The 18,762-nt window shown below is 36.9% G+C and overlaps 1 protein-coding gene across 4 annotated transcripts in view; it reads left to right on the forward strand.

The window, feature by feature from the left end:
* SSBP2 (single stranded DNA binding protein 2) overlaps positions 1 to 18,762 on the forward strand; it is a 167,846-nt gene that overhangs the window by 40,617 nt on the left and 108,467 nt on the right. For all 4 annotated transcript variants that reach the window (XM_088522104.1, XM_088522102.1, XM_088522105.1 and 1 more), the window contains exons 3-4: positions 3,062 to 3,123; positions 4,859 to 4,943. In XM_088522104.1, coding sequence (XP_088378230.1) covers positions 3,062 to 3,123; positions 4,859 to 4,943 — 147 coding nt within the window. The remainder of the gene's footprint in view (positions 1 to 3,061; positions 3,124 to 4,858; positions 4,944 to 18,762) is intronic.

Genomic DNA, 18,762 nt, shown 5'->3' on the forward strand with positions numbered 1-18,762 from the left:
GGGAAAATTACGTGCTGATAATATTTGTAAATGACTGTAGGTTGGAACAAACGGCAGTTTTCACTGCCATTGTACCAACAAACCTGGAAAAAAAACTGCTGTTTGGGCTGGAAGCCTCAAAATGAGGTTCAGATTGCAAAAGCAAGACAGCAGTACAGTTAGGGTGTAGGCAGAAATAATCTAAAACATTAAAGTCAGTGGCAAAAGCAACAGGTAAGAATGGTGGTGGCTCTTGGAGCAGACGGGCCTTTACATTATGATGCCTATTAAAACTACAAAAGAATTGTTTTGCTTTTCCCTTCCATGTCCCATGTGGATCAGCTGTAGTTATTAGAAAATTAGTGTTGGCATAGAGGATGAAAATGAGAGAGGGGCAGAAAAGTGTACATGGCCGCGGTCACAAACCCTTCCTTGATTCCCGCCAGGGACTGTGACTAAGAGTAATGGAATGAAATTTAAAAAAGAAAAAAAAAAGATGGATATCACGAAGTGCACCTAATCATAGGGGGCGCTCATGGAGATGCTCATCTTGGGCATTTCTATGTTGTTGTAATGCTTAGTTCAGATTTCAGAGAGCTGCGTCACAAGTGACCGCGTTCTGGAAGGCTTCTGCTGGGCTGTCTCAGTGACAAGGTCAAGCGTATTTTGGACGCCTTTGTGAACCTTGCTGAGCACATTCCTCAAAGCTCTGCTTTGCCTCATCTCCCTAAAATGTAGGGCCACAAATTCAACTAGTCGTTTCATGGGTCTCTGGATTGCAGAGACCTCTTTAGTTTATTAAGGATGTCTCAGGTCTCTTGGTCAGCAGTGCCCTACCTTCAGGAGACATGGGCTGAAGTCATTGATGGAAGTAACTCCACAGCTGTTGCATCCCAAAATACACAGTGGTCGTATAACAGGCAAAATGGCCAATCCTTAGAGCATTCAGATAGGGCACTCAAATTTTTGAAAGGGAAGAAGCTGCTTCTGTGCTTCAGAACCTTTCCACGGGCTCCAAGGCACCACATCTTCCTTAAAGAGCTTGTCCCTAGGACATACAATATAATGACTTGCCATCCTGGAAGTTAGCTTGCAGCCTTGGAGGAACAGATCCATGAGATTGGGTGGACCCTATACACAGGCATTTCCCATTTGATAGATCACCAGTAATCAACCTAATTGATAAAGCTGACAATGTGGTTACATTTTTATTTAATAACTCTTCCTAATTCTTTTTAAGTCTGTATATTCAGACAGACTAACACCTACCAGGTGAAACAGAAGCACCTATATTTTGAAAAGCAGAACAAACCCTTCAAACAAGAGTGTGAAATACCTCTTCAGTAGCTTTGGCTTTTATTCATGTGCTTTCGTTCTAACTAACATTTTTATCTAGCATAGTTAGTTTAGGAAGAAGTTCCACATTTTAAAAGGTGCTTTTTTTTTAACGTTTTAACCGCTGTTACATAGGATGCGAATAATGTTTTTATTTGCTCATTTTATTTGTTTTGTGTTTTAAGCTGCACACATTTTTTTTCTGCCAACTTTGTTGACAGAAGTGGTAGGATCCTAAGTTTACCTTTCAAAAATATTTTTAAATTGCAGAATGATTTTTGAATAGTTGTGCATACTTACACAGTACATCAAATCTATGTTAGGTAACTTCATATGTTATGCTAATGCTAAGAAAACTTTTTAGGCACTAATCCTACATACTCGTCTTGCAAGCTATTTAAAGAATATGTATATGGTTAAATTAGTTAACTCAATAATTCTTAAGAGTTGGGTGTGGAAATTGCTGGACATGGGAAACCAAGTTTTGTTTCCTTAGAAGCAGCTCCACCAGTGCCTCCTGCAGTATGAACACTAACCTTTCGTGTACGAATTTTAATGCCTTTCTATGTGCTTACATACCTTTCATATTAAATACTGTTTAGGCATTTCATTAAAGTAAGGCTGCTCTCATCTGCCATTGCTTGTGTCTCTACAGCAGAATATGGTAGGTGTTTAACTGCTATTTTTTACAAAAGTGGACAGACTACCCTGCTATGTGTAGTTGCAATGAGAGGAGCTTGGAGCGGACGCAGTGCCCTGGTGTGCACCCCATTATAAGATGACCTGAGCTTCCTGACAGCCATGCGTGGATCTCTGCAGAATCTTAAGTTGTTCTTTGCAGAGTTCCTTAAAACATTCTGCTGGATTTATTGTAGTGCAAACACTTCGCTTTAGTAGTTAAGAATAAGCTGCTGGCTGTAGCGTTAATAAAATGATTGCATGGTATTGTTGAGATTTGGAAAGTACCGCAGGGAGGCCGGATTCTCTCCTGGTGTGTTGTGCCGTCTAGTGAACTAGCTGATCAACACATAAAGTATGAAGCCGAGGACAAGAATCCTTAAACTGCCTTTCCTTTGGAAACAGCATTAAATCAAACAGCCTTCTGAGATAAGAAAGCAAGCCTCAATAGTACCTCTCTATTCAAGAGGGGCTACCTCCCTATTCAATACAGCTGCCTATGTGGCTGTACCAAGGCAAGTTGGTTTTTAATTGGGCCATGGGAGCAAGGGTTGAGCTCTGGTGTTGCTTACAGTTTGTGATGTTCGCTCTAACAGTAAAGTGCTCCTTGAGGATTCTGAAACATTGGCTCCCTTTGGCTGTGGAGGGAAGACTGCCACCTGCTGAATCCCTTACATTGGTTCCCTATCTATCTTAGGTGTTTTTCTTAGGGCAGATTGGAAAATCTTCTGGATAACTTTTAGGGGTGTTGTTTTTCTAGCACTTTTGTGCTAGGTATGTTTTTTGAGCTTAAATAGATGCCACCTTAATGGTGGAGGAAAATCAAATGTGTTCTTAATGAAATTGTATTCAAAATCTTTAATAATAAATTTTAAAACATGCTTTGCTAAAATAAGAGGTATCAGCTACACTAGTATGTGTGATTAAGTAAGCAATATGGCCATACAGATTGATAATGATAAAGCCTTTCATAGCTGTAAAATCTTTTATTCTTCCCTTTTTGTTATCTGAATAAATTATGCAATATTTTATAGTCACAGTGATCTCAGAGTTTTTTCTTTCTTTTCAGATAAGATGGGAAAAAAACATCACACTAGGGGAGCCCCCAGGATTCTTGCACTCCTGGTGGTGGTAAGTGTCAATTTTATTTTCCTCTGATTTTTAGAACATGCTGATTGTGAACTTCAGTGGCTGGAGGCAAGAAGTTCAGGAGAACATTGTGAAAAGGATGTGAAGATGAGGATGAAGAACTATTTTATTGGAAAGTGATGAAAGAAAGAAAATTAGATAAAATATGTTTAAAAATAATCACAGAGTTTAATGTTATTTATCAGGTACATATTCAGTCCAAAAAAAAAAAAGGACCCCTTTGCTCTTATTGCTGTTGTTTTTTTCCTTCACTGGATGAAAAGAAATATTGTATAGCAGATCAATAAAACAGCAGCTTTGAAAGAAGATGGCATGCATTTCTTTTTTCACTGTCTTCCATTACACTGTGCCTTTAAGAGATTGTTCTCTATGTCCTAAATAACTGCATTTGAAAATTATATGTATATATGTATATACTAGGTGTATTTATATATGCATATATAAATAATGTAATATGCATAACGTGATATATTTGTTTATACATACATAGAGAGCCTGTGCAAATAGATGTGAGCTTCCCCAGGCTTCAGGCTACTTTCTAGTCATGGGAGAAGAGTATGAAGGCAATTAGATGCCCCAAAGCCACCAGCCTTTCTGTGAGTTAGCATATGAGAGCACGGGCTGGGTGCTGCAGGAGCTACCTTCGCACAGTTTCTCTCAGTCTAGAATATGAGCTCCCTTGTAATCTTTTATGCATGATACTACTTGCTTATATGTATTGGTGTGCAGAGATAGATTTCTATATGTAAAATTCCAAAGGGAAAGAGTGCTCATCAGCACTGCTGTTTAGCTGTATTAACTGAGGGGTGGAAGCCTGAGGAGGCGAACATTTCCTGTGTATCTCTGATATTGGCATTATTCTTAATTTTAGTTGTTTGCAGCAGAGTGGTTAAATTTTGCACAATTCTGTGCTGTGGTGCTGAACTGAGATACAGAGGATTATGCCTAAAACAATAAAGACACAAAATGAAACTCTTGACAAATTTTATAATTTTAATTGTTCTAGCATATTGATAATTTTATTCTAGAAACTTTGTGGCTGACACTGCTATCACAGCTAAGTACCTTGCATACTGTTTCTTAACACTTCAGAGATACGTGTAGCATGTTAGAGTTGTACATCCGTTCACGTAGAAGTGTTTTAAAGGCAGGGGAGAGATTTATTGGAGTACCCTCATTTCCGTCAGTAGCAGCCAGAGCTTTAAGACGGCATGCCCTTCTGTTTCCTATTCTTATCCATACATGTGTTTCTCTAGGCGCAGTTGTTTAAAGGACAGTATTGGACCTTGGAAGAACTCCCAGCATTCTCTTCATTTTCTTGCCTTTTCCCAGTATTATCTTAGGAATCTCCCCCTTCCAGTGCTTTGTGGCAGTAAATTGCAGCAGTCACAGAGTTATGAGGTTAAATGCAGAGCTGTAGTAATTTGCTTTATACTCCAAAAGCTGATGTATTAGACTTGCTTCTGAGTTTACTCTACTGCGGTTTTAAAGGAATACAGCACTGCTTGCCTCAGAAGATCAGATAATATGGCTTTATTCTTCACAGACATTTTACAAAGCTTAATTCTTTCATGGAGGTAAGTGCTTTCAGCTCTTGGCTAGAAAGTGGTATGACTATTTCTATTTATACACATATATGTGTGGTGTACTCCATAAAGTCTATATAAAAATTATAATGATTTTCCTCTCATCGTATCTGTAACTTCTTAACTTGCAGTGTATTTTGGGATCTCTACTGTGCAGCTCCAGAAAGACGAGAAACATGTGAGCACTCAAGTGAAGCAAAAGCCTTTCATGATTATGTAAGTTTTATATATCTTTACTACATTTTCATCAACTGTATGTATGAATGTGCTAGAGAAGTATTTCTGTAGGCCAGTGACTCAAAAATACAGGAGTCTGTCATATATAAGTAACTTGATTGCTTCCAGGGTGCCTTAGAATTAGGACTGTCTAATCCTTTGATAACTCAGTGCCATACAGGAAGCTGCTGGAACCCACACCACAGGTCATGTTTCGAATTCATATCACAAGTCATGTTTTGAAGCTTTATCAATTATTGATAAAGCTTCAAAATTCTGTCCCACATATTTATACAGAACAAAGAACATCCCACTCTGTCTCCCCCATGGACACATCAGCTCAGCCTCAGCTGTGATGGCCCCGGCCGAATGGAGACATAGATATGTGTTGTCTGCCTTAACGTATGCTTTTGTTTTCAGATATTTTTGTATCCTGAAATAAGAATTTTTGTCATGGTAATAAACACACTCAATTATGGAACAAATTAAATGTAAAGTCATCTAGGCCAAGAGAAGAGCAGAAACAGAGGGGAAGGGACAGAAGCATTACACCAGTATTGAGCCCCTAGAGTCCAGTTCAAAACACAGCAGGGAATTTGGTGGTGTCTTGCCTGCAAGGCCCAAAGAAATGCTCTGGAACCCAGAGATCACAACGCTGCAATAATCAATTCCCTTTTCTCCACCACCATAATGGAAATAGGGAACTTCAGAGCTTTGGATCTGCATGGCAAAGTTGGAATGGAATTTGGGATACATTTACTACGCCAGCTTTCTTCCTTCTGGTGATTTCCTTTCTATTGACAAAATCCACAGGAGGCTGACTGAGCCACGTTCATTATTCCTTTCAGCCGTTCATTTAATAAAAAGGGAAAGTATAACTTCACTCCATGATATACTCTGAAACCTCTTTACTAGAGTACTTTCCAGGTCTGTATTACAAATATTTATAGTTATGAAAGAAAAATATTTTTAGACATAAAATTAAAATTAGAATGTCATTCCACAATGTCTTACAAACACAAATTGGAAAAAGCTTGAATGAAGCAGCTAAGTGTTCATTTTCCGTAAGGTATTCGATTTAAGGGTATTTACCCAAATTGTCATAATCTGATCACTGCTCAACATCCTATAGCATGAGTCCTATGTGATCTTGCCTTATCTGTAGTTAGCAGATGCACCATCAGCACAGAGCTAGTCAGCTTTTTCTACCTACAGACCAATGACGCTTGAACACCCTGTCGTTGGTGGTTACATTTAGAGGCTGACTGATAGAGGAGCTTGGCTAACTTTGCTCAGTTGATGCATTGGTCACTCAGGTGTCATAATCAATGAAAAAAAGGTGTGATAGAGGGCAAGATGGGGGGAAAAAATGTGAGGAAGTTTTCCATCCACAGAAATATTAAGGTAAAATGTGTTCCTCAAATCAAATCCAACATGTTGCAAGAAAGATTTCTACAGTCTTTAATCCCTTTTCTCCTTTAAATAAGCACTTGTGGAGAAAATATATTATTTCAATAGCTTTGCTGATGTTTGTTGTTAGACGAAGATTCAATTCCACACTAAAGAATAAAAATAGTTTTATAGTTGGGAATGAGTGAAGTAAATTTGTGGTGATCAGAATGCACAATATGACAGTTGACTTCTGCAAAGTATTATTCCTTCACAAGATAGAGCATATAACAAAAGGTAAAAAAACTTACGAAATCTGTAAAAGTTGTTGTGGAATCATTTTGAAATGAAACTAACAGTGAGAGGAAATTTTAAATGACAAGTACATGAAAATCAAAGAAGGGGTGAGTTCACTACTGAGTGTGAAGGTATAAAAATCTGACTAGATGAATCAAAAATATGTTTAATTAAAAAATGTTGTCTTAGCATTACTTTTAATGTGTTTATGATTTCTTCAACCTTTGGTTTATTGCATGGTGTTACTGTTCAATTCAGTCTGCTGTGTGTTGTCATAATACAGAATAACTGAGAAAATACTCCAATGACTTCTGTCTGTGATACAACTGGGTGCTTGTGTGAGCATTTAAATTACTGTAGAGTCTTGTTTGTTGAAGAATAAATGAGGTCATGATGTGCTTCTGTATGTAATCAGTCTGAATAAGGAAGAATGGATGCTTATTTTAAAATAATTTTAAAATAAATTTTATTTTATTTACATGTATTTATATTATAAATACATTTTCTGAGTATTTCTATAGCCTACGCTTTGTTAATCTTTTGAGGTGACAGGAAAAACTAGGTGCTGCATGGTTTTTGTCACAGATGAAATGAACTTGTCTGATATCTAGCAAAACTGATACTGCTGCTTGCTGTCATGTGGTTTTTGCTTGGTGAAATAATCTGCATCATGCAAAGCGCATGGTTTTGAAATGTTATCTTTATTTAATATGAGTATATGGTCCATTCATATTATAGCACAGGGCAAGTAGCTATGTAATACAGACAAACGTATTTCACAGTAGTTGAACGTAAACATTACTTAAATGTTTTGTGAAATTATAACCCATGTAGAGTTTTGCCATTGACTCCTGACAGGTCAAAATTCCCTCAGCAGTGATGACCGGTCACTGAAGTCTGAGTTCTAGGTCAAGTTGAGCCAAGGGGGCTGATCACACCGAAACACTGCTGGTAGACTGCAGATAAGTCATACAGCACTTGTAGTTGTGCTGACATATTTAAAAGTTACAACTTTTGTCATGCAGAAAAAAACAGAGAAGCCCTATTTATTATTTCATACTTGCAATTCAGATTTTCTTGAATCAAGTGTATGTCCTCTTGACCTAAGAGCATTACTCATGGTGAATGTGTGAGTGGTCCCTGGTTCTTGCCTCAGGCAAGTCATGTTTAACACTAAGCAGGTTGAAGTAGTTGACTCAGTATCCCTTCTGTCTTTGTTTCTGTGAGAAAAATGAAAATTTAGAAATGTTTAATGGAGAACGGGAGAACTTGGGCACGATTTAATGATTTCTGAATAAGTGCTGCCACAAACAGCATAGTTGCTAGTCAGTCTGGAATGCACACAGGTTGACTCATAAAATTATTAGATAAAGAAGGAGTTGATTGCTTTTCTATGGTAAAGTTCACAGTATCTTAGCTGCAATAGGAAAAAATATGCAATGTGAATTCTTGTTTTTTCAGTCTTTGGAAAAAAATGAGTTATGAGATTTATTTCAATATTTAATTTGTCATAAAATTTTAGCTGTGCTTTCCTTGTTGCTGAATACAGCTAAATATCTGCAACTGGACTTGATAAATTTGCCATATATTTGGGTGGCGGGAAGACTAGGAAAATCCTTCTTTGTATCTATGTATAGCGTTTTCTTATAAAACAGTATGTATTAAGTTCTCTCTAACAAACAGCACTTATTAAGTTTGCCTAACAAAACAAACTAAGCCTTGCCTGTGTGTGCATGTCAGCTTATGCCACTAAATCTGCTCATGACTTGATGTTAGAATATTAAAAACAAAACTTCCTTGGATGGTTGTTCTTTATATTTTCAGTTATATGTGTATATGCATACATATGTGCATATATATGCATATATACTCTATACAGTAGCATCCCTGTTGCACAAAGACAGTGCTTGGAAGTACTATTTCCTTGTCTTTGGATGATACTAGTACAACTTTTGATTTTTATCAAGGTGGTGGAGGAGAAAAGTCTTTCATGGCTGACAGCAAGAACATGAAGTGACTCTCAAGGTGGAGGCGGTAACTGTCTGCAATACTAACAACATTCATCTTAGCAGAGATAAAATAAATGGGAAAGCAGAGGTCTCTTCTGGCCTTCAAAAGAATGTATATTCATACTGAGTATAGATGGTTACAGTGCATCTGTATTATCTAAAATGGATTCTAATTTAATTTTTTTGTTGAGATTTGGGGTTGGAAAAGTTTTTCTGAGTGAACAAGGTGCTGAACTCCTTAGGTAACATTTACATAAATATATCTCAGACTTGAAAAATTATGTCTTGAAAGTACATACACTCAGAGAAATAGGTTCTGCCCTTGGACTTTAACGTAAACATTTTAGAATTGGAGTTAGAAGTACCTTGTTTATGTTTCAAGTAACTCAGGAAAAAAAGGAAACTTGTGCTCACCTAGTCTATTAATATTGCAGGCATTTCAGTAAGAACGGCTTATCTGAAGCAGAGGAGTCCCTATGTTTCTTTTCCAGGTACCTGTTGCTTTTGCTAGAGGAAAATCCCTATGTGCTTTAGAAATCTTTTGGAAAAAGTAATCATTCATTTGGGTGCGCTGAGGCAAAATTTAGTCTTCCCTGTAGAAAGGGTTTTCCTTTCTTCAGTGTCATAAGGAGACCTCTTCCTCCCTCCAGTCAAGGTCTTGTCTCTCTGGGTTTTCAAACGAGCTGTTTTGCTGAGAGAAGCAAGTTCCAGCATAAACATGGTTCCCTTCTCCTTTCCATTTGTTTACAAACTGAATTTAAAACTTACTGGGTCAAAAGGCAAAATAGGTAAGTCTTGTGATTGCTCAGAGGAGGCTGTTGGCTTTCAGAGCCATCTCTGTCAACAAGGTTCTGACTGACAATAGTAGCCATTCTCCTATTTGCCCCTGATTTGTTAGCAAGTTTTAATAGTGAGCTTAAATGGTGAGCTAAAATGAAGCATTTAGTTTCAAGGTTGTAGGGTATTGTAAAGCCCATGCTTTAATGAGTTCCTTACAGATTATTCCTTTTGAAAATCTTAAGTGATATCTCTAGAGTTACTGGGCATAGTGCTTAGGCATTTGAGATTCCTGATCAATCTCTTTATGTTAGTATTTCATAAAATACTATCTGTTTTTTTTTTCCTATGTTTTGGGGAGAAAAAGGAAAAAAGAAAATCTTTTTTTTTTCCCTCTTCAGTAGAACAAAGAGGCACTTCCTTGCCATAAACGCCCAAAAGACCATAACTGGTCATAAGTAGTACAAGGAATTTGGGGGCCTGTTAATATTTGCACATCTTTTTGAAGATTGATGATTACTGTGAAAGGCCTATGAGAAAGTGTTCTCTGAATTTATCAGTGATGTTTGTTGGAAGTGACCATAAATCTCAAGCTGTGTGAGACTGTATTCTGCAATAAGGACTGCTTTATTCTGTTTTCATGAAATTTCTTTTTTTTATTAATTGAAACCCCCACAAAATTGTCTTTCAGGTGAAGTTTTTGTTAACCTAAAACCTAGGAAATGTTATTCTACCTTTTTCTTTACTTCCCTAGCTCCTGTTACTGCGCTCTTCTGCAGGCTGCCTAGCTAGCCAGCGTGCGTCGCTGGGTTCTCCCTGCTTTCTTGCTGAGAATTGCTAGGTCAGGCTTCCAGCTGCCTAGTTCCACGAAATAGAAGATGGAGAATGTGTATTTATTCCTTTTGGTTTTATTTAAAAATAAAAGAAAAAAATCTGGAGAGCAAGAGGCACGTTTAGGCAGTGGGAGAACAAGTCAGAGATCATGTACAAAATGCTGAGTTCATTGTCATGGTGTCATTCATTAGGAGAAGGCTAAATTCAATCGCCATGGAATCATGAAATGTATGGACCCATGACTGGGACGAAAGAAAAGTGCACAGCTCTATGAGCTGTTGGTTCTGCAAACCCAGGAGGATCTCTCTCCATTGCTTTATTTTCTGTTTGCGTTTTTGAGGTTCCCCATATTTCCAAGGACTCAAACTAAAAGCCAAGAATCCCAAACACAATTCCATGGTTGGATGTGATTTCTTTCGACCATGTTGTATGTGCAGTGCCCTGCATGTTTTGCACTTGGCCTAGTTTGTCCAATAATGCTTAAGGACTGTTCTACCAAAATAAATGCTTCTTTTCTAAGCCATTTGATAATCCTCTATGGTAGTTTTGCAAAATTTATGCAAGGGCATTTACAAGTTCAGTGGTCATCACTGTATCTGTAATATTGCCTTTTGAGTGTGTTCTTGAGACATAGAGTTGTTTTGGATCAAAGTCATATATAGGTCCTGCCGTTGTCTTAAACTGTAAAATAACATTTTTTTAAAGTTGTTGTAACATTTTTTGTATAGTCTATACTGATCTCTTAATGAAAAACATCTTTTTCCATATTATCACTGTTAAAATAGTTTACTTCACTTTTTTTGTATAAACATTGTTCACTCTTAAGTATGAATCCTGCTATCTTATTCCACAGAGATTTATCTCACTTCTCAATGCTTAGTTATTTTTATAATATAATACATTCTTAGATACAAAAGTTGGAAGGAGACTAGGGAAGTCTGACATTGACTCTGTAATTTCATAATGGAACTTGTTATTTAAATCCATATGGTTAAAGACTGCCCTGATCTGTTAGAAACATAAAATGAACAATTAAGGAATCATATTCAATACAGAATACTTTAAGTAACCTGCCTTACAAGATGATGCACCTTTTGGTTTACCACAAAAAAAAAAAAAAAAAAAAAAAAAAGAAGTGTAAGGCTCAAAGATAAAGAAGTACTGTTTTAAGTTCCTGAGTGATATTCTGTATGAATGACCTTCAGGAAGGCAAGCAACAAATCTGTAGTTAGTGCAGTTAGTTTTGCAAAATGTGATAAATGGTTAAAGTTCTTTGTCCTCCTTCCGACTGTAAATCCCACAGGAGCATTCATATAAATCGAGGTGCGTGTCTTCATGGAAGGATAGTGTGGGAGTGTTGGAAAGTGTGGAGGAGGCAGTCTGATATTCACAGTTTGAGACTCTCCTTGTATGATTGGGAAAAGTGTGCATGTCCTGCTTAGCATTTCCATTCTCTTCAAGTGCTTCTGTTTGTTAATATAGTGTCCATTCCTAAGTGCAATTGTTTGGGATGGAATAACTAAAATGCATGCTCCAGCCCTCAAAGTAAGCATCACTTACCGCAGGCAATCTGTACTCACTTGTATCAAGATTTGGTCTACCTGTTTATAGGAATATCTCAGTAGCACAAAATAACTGTGTAGTGTTATCTGCAAGACCTATGAAACTGTTTTGTTTGCTCTTTAGAAATTTGCTAAGTTGAGAAACTGATACTTTGTTCAACTCTAGGGACTCCTTTTGCAGGAAAATACACGTTTATTATCTTTTTGTTTTCATGTTAGGAAACCTCCCCAGAATTCTCCTCTTCACATTTCACTGCAGAAAGATGTACCCTTTCTGCCCCTGCCTTCCTTCATCATTCCCTCCCGTGAATGACTGGATATTGTAATGGCTTAGACTTCCTATGCCACAGATGTTAATTATAAGCTTTGATAGAGAAATGTGTCATTTCTTACACACAAGTTTTTTGTTTTCAAAGAGACAGTTTCACAGGTAAGTTTGTGCTGTGCTTTTGACATGAGGACTAAACTATTTGTTTCAGGCAGAAAAATAGAATAATATCTTCCCTGAAATCTCAGCACTTATCTTTTAAATGCAGATCTAATTTTCTCGGAATTTAGAAGTAAAATGGTTAAATCTTGACAGTGTGAAGAACTGCCATCTCCCTTAAGGGCAGTTTAGCTCTTTTTCATTGTTTCCAACAGAGGCAGTGGACATGTTGAAAAAGTGCCTCTTTTCTAAGGGTGTTTTATGCTTCATTTTCATTGAGAAGAAAGGAGAAAACAGCCTTTCTAATGAGGAGGCACTTTCATGGAACGTTCAGTGGAAAAAACAGTATATGTTCATAACAGAACATTTAAAAGATTTATATGCACTATACATATTTTACACCATGTCAAATTTGTAAAATAGATAGGACAAAAAGAGGAAGCATTTGTTTTCTTTTGCTTGGAGGTAAGGAGGCAATGTGTAAGCATGCAACAACTTATGGGAGACGTGAATGAGAGGTCTAAGAGATAAAACAGGGCTCAGAAGATTGGGGGAAGTGACTGTGAAGCTTGGGCTGCTTTGCAATTTTCCAGAATATTTAGTCTCTAGAATATATAAGTAAAATCTGATTTTAATGTGTATATAAATATATATATGACATGTATAGAGAGACAGACAAACTGTTAAATTATTAGAATCTTTTGCTTCTCTGTGTTCTCAAGTCTGATACTTTATTCATAAATAATTCAAATATAAATTCAAATTCAAAAATAAATCCAAGTTAACTCTGCTCTAAAGTTATGGCGTGTTATTGTCTGGAAGAAGGCTTTAACTGTTCTTTCAGAGCTGCTGTTGTTGAATATATCTTACTTGAAAATTTCAGCTCCCGACATATTTGAAAGAGAACTGTGTTTATTCAAATTTCAATTTGGGGTTTTAATATGCTATAATGGAGTACTTATGCTACTACAACAAAGCTCATATTATAATTTAAAACTTGGATTTAATGATTTAGAGTGAACTCCAAGACTTTTAAATCAAGGTTTCTATGAAGAGAGGTTAATTTTCTTTTACACTTGAAGTGCTTTGTATATGTACATTTCATAATACACATTTATTCATTTAAAGCATGAAAATATGACCTGCTTAGTTTTAGATATTCCCTCTGAAGTCGTAGAAATTTAGCCTGTTTTTAATTTGTTTTGCTTTTAAGAATGAGCATGTCACCCTGAGTTTAAATAGTGTTCTTTAAGAATTGGCTTATTTCTAAAAATTTGTTTTAGTCGCTGCATTTAAAAATGTTATAATTACCATTGTTCACATATGGATCTATTCCTGTGCATTGCATATTGTGAACAGTATGTTTCTACAGTGCTCTAGCAAGTTGTTAAAGGAGGTTAATCTGTCTCTTGGTAAGATTGGGAATATTAAACTGACTAACAAATGGTCTGAATTTAGGGTTAAACACCTTCTGACATTAATATTTAACATTAATTTTACATAATTTTTTACATTAGTAAATCACTGAACAAACATTTGATCAATAGAGAGCAAATGTTGGATTAAAACCTTGCATTAACTCACTTCCTGTGCATGTTCCCCTCGTCTCCCACACTGCTCATCCCCTCTTGCTGTTCTTTCTTATGATCTTTTATTTTCTGTACTAGCATTTCATTTCCAGCTTATTATTCTAAATGGGAATAAAGATTTAGGATGCTTTCTGTAAAATGCTTTCATTTTGATGTTCTGATTTAGCTTGTGAAATTTCTCTATTAGATGGTTGCAAGAGGGTATCTTGGGTGCCCTGCATAACTGTGGGCATCCACGTGTGTCTCTGTGGGAAGGGCTACGTCCCTGTCTGCTACAACAATAAAGTACCAGCCAGGACTACTTGATGTCAACAGTTTTTGTTTTCCTGATGGCAGTATATGGTTATATTTGAGACACTTTGCTTAAATATGTTCTTCTTCAGCCTCAAAATAAGTAAAAGTGAAAGTGAGAGCCTTATTCTGAGCAATATGCCACGCAGATTTTGCAGTAAGCTCGACTGCTCTGTTAATACCTCTAAGTGACTCATTTCAGACTTGCTTAACACATGCCTGGAAAAACCAAAGACTTATAATATCCATCTGCTCTCTAATATGATGAAAGATGAATCCAGAAGATCACAAATTGTGGGAGACATGCAGCTCTTAATAAGAACAGCTGAACAACAAATGTCTTATGAGAAGTGGTGAAAAACGAAGTAATGAGGAGGAAAGACAGGCAAGCCTCTTGAGGGAACATGGATATCCATGGCTGACTAGAACTGTCACATCCAAACATTACCCTAAATATGAAATGCCCGTTATATAACACAAGTCACAAGGAACAGATAATAGTCTGTTTAATTTTTCAACCAAATTAAGGCCCTATGATTGCAAGTAATTGTGCTAAGATGGCTACTTGAGTGTGCACAGGATCTGTTCTACTTCAGAAGAAATATGGTGCAGATCTCCGTATTAGGATATCTGTTTTCAAAACAGGTTTCTGAAATCTAGGTTATTTTAATCTCTACATTAATATCATTCTAAACAATGCATTTTTAAAACCTAGCTGTTGAAAATATGTAAAACTTTATTGCAAACAGGTAAAGCATTTAATTCCCACGTGTAATATGCAGAAGAAACTGTACGTACATACATGTGCACTGAACAAAAAAAAGACTGTGGCATAATAAAGAATGAAGATTAAGTCAGGTGTAAGGTGAAACTCTTGCTTTACTCTTTCTCGTTCTGTGCAGTTCAAATGTGACCTCTCCTTAACTTAATGGACAACTCGATAGTGCTGTTGCAGTAAAGTATACAAACTAGATTTATGCCAGTTAGCAAGTTTACCAATAACAAAACTCTGATGCAGCAGCCTGTAACCCATTGTAGGCTAATTTATCCTGCCAAGGGAGTAGTACTCTGCATAATTCACAACAAAAGAGGAGCACTCTGACATAGGAGAAAGATGACAAAACTCATTATAAGATATGTGCTAAATATTATGTGCTGAATGGTAGAGAGTCTTGAAAACATTTTCCAGTTCTGCTTTGGAATCTGATTTCCATAAATGAATTACAGAACTGAAATTTTAGCCTATGAAATGTACAAAGTACTTAACCATAAAACAAAACAGTTAAGGTGAGTGTTCTGAGGTGAGTTTCTGTTTTAAGAGAGGGAGGAAAGATATTACAGGTAGCCTATGTGCATGCACGGGAGTATCGTGTTATGTCATATAAATCAATTCTACATAAATAAGATTTTCAGTGAGCTCTGCGGAGACAGACACGAGCATCCCTGCAGAGCATGACCTCATTGACTTGGTAACAGACGGACACAGGAGTTGTGGTCTGCCCGTGCAGATATGAGGGCAGGATGAGGGGCTTTGCCCCTAGTCTGTGGAACGATTTCATGGCTGAGCAGCACAGTTAAGTGTGAACACTTGCGTTAAACTCCCGTGCGTGTTTGCAGGATCAGGTTCATATGAAACAGTATGGAAGCCATGGGTCATTTTTATTTACTGTCCAGTTTTATCTCTTCCTGCAGACAGTAACCAGCCCTCAGTTATGTATTCTGTATTTTTTCTAAATACTCATTTGAAAATCGACTCTTTTTCTGATTCCCTCAGTTGTGAAGAAAGACTCTAAATTTCTGTTTGTAAGAAGGACAAAACTCTGCTGAGGAGCAGGCTGCCAAAGAACTGTTGTGTAACATCGCAGAAGGATTGTACTCAGTCCCAACAGTTCATTTCTCACATTTTGTTTATTTCCCACTATTTTTATGGTTTTATATCCTTCCATCCTGTGTACACCAACACAGTGCTTTATGATTCCTATTGCCAATCGCTCTGTATTTCTTGCTTCAGTTGCTTTTCTCCTGTTGTCAGATAGAGGTCACGTGCTTAGCTGGGGAATGATGGATCACAAGAGGATAGTTCCTACTACTCCTAAGTCAGATGCAGCTGCTCCCTTGGCTTTCACTCATTTAGAATAGTTTACTTTCTGCTAGTTAGATAGTTTAATTTAGCATTTCCAGTAACTGCCCTCCTCCCTCGAAAGATAAACAAAATTAAAAATAAACAGTCTCCTACCAACTGTTGCTTCTCTGTATATGATGGTCATCCCTCGAGGCCTTGTGGAATCTTCCTTGACGCTGGAAAAAAAGAGGCTTCCTCTGGCTCTCTTCTGGGAAACTTTTTCCTTTAGCATTAGAAAGGAAGTTACCGAGCCGACAGCGTCTCAGGTTTCTGTATTCCCGTTGTCAGGGGCCTGTCTCGATGCTGCTCTCCATAGTTCTCTGGGGACTGGGCAGCTTCCGGTTACTCCCTGAATACTGTTAATTCTTACGTAGTTAAAACTGTGTATTCTCAGTCATATTCAATCCAGACTTTGAAACCAAGCATTTTCTTGTTCACTCAGATTTATCTCATGCTTTTCCAACAGGAGACACACAGGAAAATTGCCATTTCACTTAATAGGAAAAAGCAATCTCGTTTATATCCTTACTTGCTTTCCTGATATTTTTTAGAATCTTCCTGGAAGAAAATTGGTATTGTAAATTCTCACTGCAACTCTAAAATGTGTGGAGATTTTGCTGATGTTTCTGTTCCGTAAATCATGTTCCTTAAACTGTTTGAGGAACTCGGCTCTAATTATTTTTTTTAAGGAATTCCTTTCTTAGCTTGCTTGATTACTTAGAAAACACAACCTGAGAGAAAGATGGAAAATGATCAGGTGCTGAAAAAAGAAATTTCCTGGTAAAATTAACACTCTTTCTATTCAGCTGCTTGAAATTCAAATTGTCACAAGAAGGGTAGTAAAGGAGTAGTGGAGAATGATTTCAGAAGCGCACTTCACTATGTTTTCACGTTTCATTTTGTTATTGGGGGTTGTCTCATCTCATATAGGTAATCACAGTACCTTCATAATTAATAAATATACATCTCTTTGTTATCGTTGAAAGAAGCACACCAACAAACATAAATGTAACATTTTCTTATAATACGTATAATTTATGCAGTGGAATCTGTAAGTCTAAATCTAATCTAAAAGTCTAGTTTAGTTATTTTCGGTTTTGTTAGACTTGCAAAGTTCCAGTTGAAGTTCTCCATTCAAGGTGTCTGCTTCAGGCCGAATCCTTTTCTCCTAGTAACTTTTAGCAAAAGCAGTTCTCAGAGGATTTATCGATAGATAGGTAGATAAAATGTTCTTCCTATGGCCAAAACAGTCTATGACAGTAACACCTTCCTACATACTGGAAGCATCATTAGACATTGGGATAGTTGTTTTGTAAATACATTGAACACTTTATCTGTAAATACTGTCTTTGCACTCAATATGCTTCTCCCTTGCCACCCTTATGTGTTAAATAAATTATACAGCAGAACTGTGCAGTCCAGTCCAGCCTGTGCAGAAAGAGTCCCACAGGAAAAAGCTATGCCCGCTATTTCCAGAAGGTTTTTTTCTTTTTAAAAAAGACTAGGTCCTATTTAAATCCAGTGTCAAGCATGCAAATTTTTTTGGCAGAAGTCCTAGTACAAGACCCTCTGTGACTCTACAGGGGTCTTTAAATGGTTCTTCAATGGCAGTAACATTTTGTAGATTAGACACATTTCTGCAAGATTAGAAAACCTTAACAACTGGTGTATTTACAACCAGGCAGGCTTGAGACTTCAAAATACATGAAAAATTGCCATCCGATATATTTATTTTGTTATTTTTTTTTAATTTGTCAGCTACCAAAAATGCAAATAATTCTATTTCAAAACAAAACAAAACAAAAAAAAAACACTGACTGACACTACTGCATAGCATTCTAACTGTCCAAGCTACTCTGTTCCTGTGAAACAGCAGGGGATTGATATTAACAAGATTCCTGCTCTCCAGTTCTTGGAAAGTAGGATTTTGTGCAACTCAGTTCCCTGCTGGTTCAAAAACAGGGCTGCCAGAAAGTGCGGAGGATGATTTGTTAATGACGTTAAATAGGCATGCCCCAATTAACATTATTAACATTAGTACCAGTGAGCCTAGATTTGATTGTTGGTTAAAACCTGTTTTTGTTATCTACAGTGTGTTCAAGACTATCTGCTTTAAAAATAGTTTTAAAGCTAATAGGAGCAGAAGGAGCTTGTAACTTGTGATTTTGGTGATTTTGACACACTGAATTAAACTGCAGCTTTGGGTGCCTAAAGATTGGCTCCAAAGTTCAGGCCTATAGGTAGCCTCTTTTTTTTTTAACCTCAAAATCTCAGAGTATGCAGCAGCTTTTTACTGAAGTCAGATGAATTCCAGAGGTGCTCAAACTACAGTAAATTGCAGTACCTATTTAAGAGACTGAGTGCACATATAAATATGTGGTTACTTATTCTTGTAAATCTTGGGTTTTACTGTTTCAAACTATGGCTTGGTTTATACATGTTTCAGTAGTGGTCTTTTTTTAACAAAAAACATTTCTTGATACAGAGGTAAAACTGGATAAACTGAAGGAATTTGGTAAACT

Source organism: Tinamus guttatus, unplaced genomic scaffold (assembly GCF_059628265.1).
Source record: "Tinamus guttatus ecotype Peru unplaced genomic scaffold, ASM5962826v1 Tinamus_guttatus_pri_ptg000149l, whole genome shotgun sequence".
NCBI classification, from domain to species: Eukaryota; Metazoa; Chordata; class Aves; order Tinamiformes; family Tinamidae; genus Tinamus; species Tinamus guttatus.